This window comes from Syzygium oleosum, unplaced genomic scaffold, assembly GCF_021117445.2.
Source record: "Syzygium oleosum isolate NSW1041296 unplaced genomic scaffold, Sole_v2.1 Sole_v2.15, whole genome shotgun sequence".
In the NCBI taxonomy this organism is placed as follows: Eukaryota; Viridiplantae; Streptophyta; class Magnoliopsida; order Myrtales; family Myrtaceae; genus Syzygium; species Syzygium oleosum.
In genome coordinates, this window is record NW_026607499.1 from 3,811,112 (window position 1) to 3,814,499 (window position 3,388).

Here is a 3,388-nt window from a genome sequence, read left to right on the forward strand (position 1 = left end):
TCTCTCTCTCCTCCATTCCAAGAGAGAGACAGAGAGAGAGAGGGAGAGAGGGAGAGGGAAAGAAAGGGAAAGGAAGCAGGGGGAGGGGTGAAAGTGAAACCCGAGAAATGGGTGAACCAAACAAAAAGATTCGATTACTGTGAATTGCGAGACTCCCTCCTCAAGAAGAGGCTGAACACAGGTCAGCAACCCAAGAACGGATATGGAAACATCAGAGTACGTATAGGGCCTCTCTCTCTCTCTCTCTCTCTCTCTCTCTCTCTCTATCTTTGCGACAGACAACAAAGCATAGCAAACAAGGCAAGGAGGTGAAGAAAAAAGCAAAGAAATAAAAAGTAGGTGAAAACAAAGTTATTGTGGAGGGGGGGGGTGGTCTTCCTTTTGACATCAGAGCATAAACCAGAAGAGAAGAACAAAAAATCTCTCTCTCTCTCTCTCTCTCTCTCTCTCTCTCTACGGGCATGCATGAGGGCGTGAATTGGGTGGTGATTAATTTCATTTTCATCTCCCCTCGGAGCTAAAATATTCATTGAAGAGTCCGCCTCCCGGCACGCATAGCATTAGGGGGCATCTTTCTCCTTCCATCTTCATCCTTCCTCTGCTCCTCCTGCTCCTGCTCCTCCTCCTCCTCCTCCTCCTCCTATTCATGCTTCTTATGCCTTAGCCTTTATTGCTTCACATTGTTTGCCGCACCCTCATCTTTTGCCTCTCCTTATTGGCTCTCTCTCTCTCTCTCTCTCTCTCTCTCTCTCTCTCTCTCTCTCTCTCTCTCTCTCCATCTGCCTCTCATACAAATTACGAACGCCACCCACCAAAACCAAAACCAAGCCCACTCTCCAATCTCCCTGCCCCCCCTCGACCCCATCCATCTATTTCCTCTGAGACTCTTGCAATGGCCGTTCAAGCTCAATACCCTTCTAATATCCTCCTCCTCAACAGGTTCGTCATCAACCCCATCTCCCTACTACTTCTTCTCCACCAATTCCTCGGCCTCTCTCTCTCTCTCTCTCTCTCTCTCTCTCTCTCTCTCTGGAGTCTCATCTCATCTTCATCTGATGTTCTAACCATCCATCCTTTCTATCCTCTGTTTTCTTGGTGATGATGAACAGGAATGCGCCTGAGATAAACGATTGTTCCTTGCAGCCTCAGCCAGGAGGATTCCTAGACCAATCCCACATCTTATTCACCACCGGAGGTGAGTCCCACGAAAACTCAATCCCAGAAAGAAGGCGACTTTTTTGGTCGTCCCGAACAAATATCGGTTCTTGATTTGGGCGATCCTCATAATCTTGTGGCGAAATGTTATTGCAGCGACAGGCGCTAACCAGAGGAAGAGAGGAAGATCAGAAGTGGCGTCCACTAACTTTGCATCCATGAACGCCAACAACCATCTGTATTCATTGCAACCTCAGCCTCCTCAGCTCATTGACCTCACTCAGCTCCACAACCATACCAATAACAACCACCACCACCAATCCAATCTGGTCTCCACTGGTCTCCATTTATCGTTCGGCGAACACCATCATCATAATCATCATCAACAGCAGCAGCAACAAAATCATCTCGTTTCGAATTCATCCGCAAGCTTGTCCGTATTGTCCGAAGATTTCGCCACTCAATTCAAGCAACAGAGGGATGAAATAGACCAATTCCTCCATGCCCAGGTACCATTTTCTTCTTTTCCTTTCATCCCCACCATTTTTTTCCGAATTTGAGGAATAGAAAATCCGTGGTTTGATTGTTTTTTCCCCGATTATTCCATAGCAAAACTCTTCTCTTATGGTGTCCATACCGTCGTTTTGGCAGGGAGAGCAATTGCGGCGCACGTTAGCAGAGAAGAGGCAGAGGCACTACCGCGCGCTGCTGGGCATAGCGGAGGAGTCCTTGGCCCGGAAGCTGCGCGAGAAGGACGCCGAGATGGAGAAGGCCACGCGCCGGTACGCCGAGCTCGAAGCACGCGCCGCCCAGCTCAGCGTGGAGGCCCAGGTATGGCAGGCCAAGGCTCGGGCCCAGGAGTCCGCCGCGGCGTCGCTGCAGGCCCAATTGCAGCAGCTCATAATGAGCGGGCAGGACCGGAGGGGGGCCGGGGCGGCGGCGGCGGCGGCGGACGACGGGGGCGGGCCGGGGTCCGCCGCGGAGGGCCAGGCGGCGGAGGACGCGGAGTCGGCTTACGTCGACCCGGACCGGGTCGTGGCCTCGGGGCCGAGCTGCAAGGGGTGCGGGAGCCGGGCGGCGTCGGTGGTGCTGCTGCCGTGCCGGCACCTGTGCGTGTGCGCGGAGTGCGACGCGGTGGTCCAGGCTTGCCCGGTGTGCTTCGCCGGGAGGAATTCGAGCGTGGAGGTCTACCTTTCCTGAGGCCCGAACCCGAGCCCAATGCGGGAGGCCCAGGCCCAGGCCCATCAAGGCAAGGTCAGAGCGCCCCCCAAAAAAAGAGGAGAGAAAAAAAAAATTGAAAGAAAAGAGAATATTATTATGGCAATAATAAAATTCCAGACTATATCGACCTCGGCCTCACCGTTCAAAAATATAAATTCTCCCCTTTTCTTTTCTTTTTGTTTTTGATTTTATTTTTAATTTGGAGGGGACTCCCATATGGAGTTTTTTTCTGTACATGGGGGCCACGGAGTTGCGTGGCATTTTCTTCTTCTTCTTCTTCTTCTTCTTTTTCCCCACCCCCTCTTTTTTTTTTTTGGAGAAAAAAATTGGAAATTACATAAATTCTTTTATTCTATGAACAGCTTCTTTTGTCGTCATAGCCTGAGTGCAATTTGCAATCGTGGGGACATGGACATGATGATGACGGTCGATGTGTAGGGTTGGTCATGTCGCATTTTGCATGTTGCAATCTTTGTAGTAGTAATCTCTCTGCTAATTTCGTGGAGTTTCGATCAATGCGTGTGTGCCCGTGTATCGTGCCTTCTTAGTTGTGCATAGGATCGGCCAAAATCGAGGTTCTGCTTCGCGTCGTGCATTGTGCGACTTTGATTTGAGTGTGCATGCCTTTTCTATTCGTGTCTACTTAGGGACATTTCTTGTTATTTCAAGAAAGTCTTACCAAAGGGTATTTTTTAAAATCTTTTTTTTTTCCTTTTTTTTTCTTAGTTGTTGTTGCTCCCAGAAGTTCTCGAAATTTGTGGAAATTTCAAGGGATTTTTTACAATTGAGAAAAGTTTGGAATCATACTATTCGAGGGGATGACCTTGACGAGTGGGATCCAGCGATGACTTAATGCTAAAAAATGTCATTAGTTTGTTTCGCGGAGATAAATGATTTACAAAACATTCTTCTAAAATGATGAATTATATCACTTGAAAATATAATTAGGCAACAAAAAATAATTTCATTATCAATAATAATTTATATATAAACTTTTTTGTAGACGATGAAA

At 48.3% G+C, this 3,388-nt stretch overlaps 1 protein-coding gene across 1 annotated transcript; it reads left to right on the forward strand.

The window, feature by feature from the left end:
* The first annotated feature begins 418 nt into the window (after positions 1-418).
* On the forward strand, positions 419-2,841 carry LOC115689233 (E3 ubiquitin-protein ligase BOI). The gene is made up of 4 exons (XM_056318607.1): positions 419-939; positions 1,110-1,195; positions 1,312-1,664; positions 1,807-2,841. Exons 1-4 carry the CDS (start codon positions 893-895, stop codon positions 2,353-2,355), a joined length of 1,035 nt encoding a protein of 344 aa, XP_056174582.1. The 5' UTR covers positions 419-892; the 3' UTR covers positions 2,356-2,841.
* Positions 2,842-3,388: the final 547 nt, after the last annotated feature.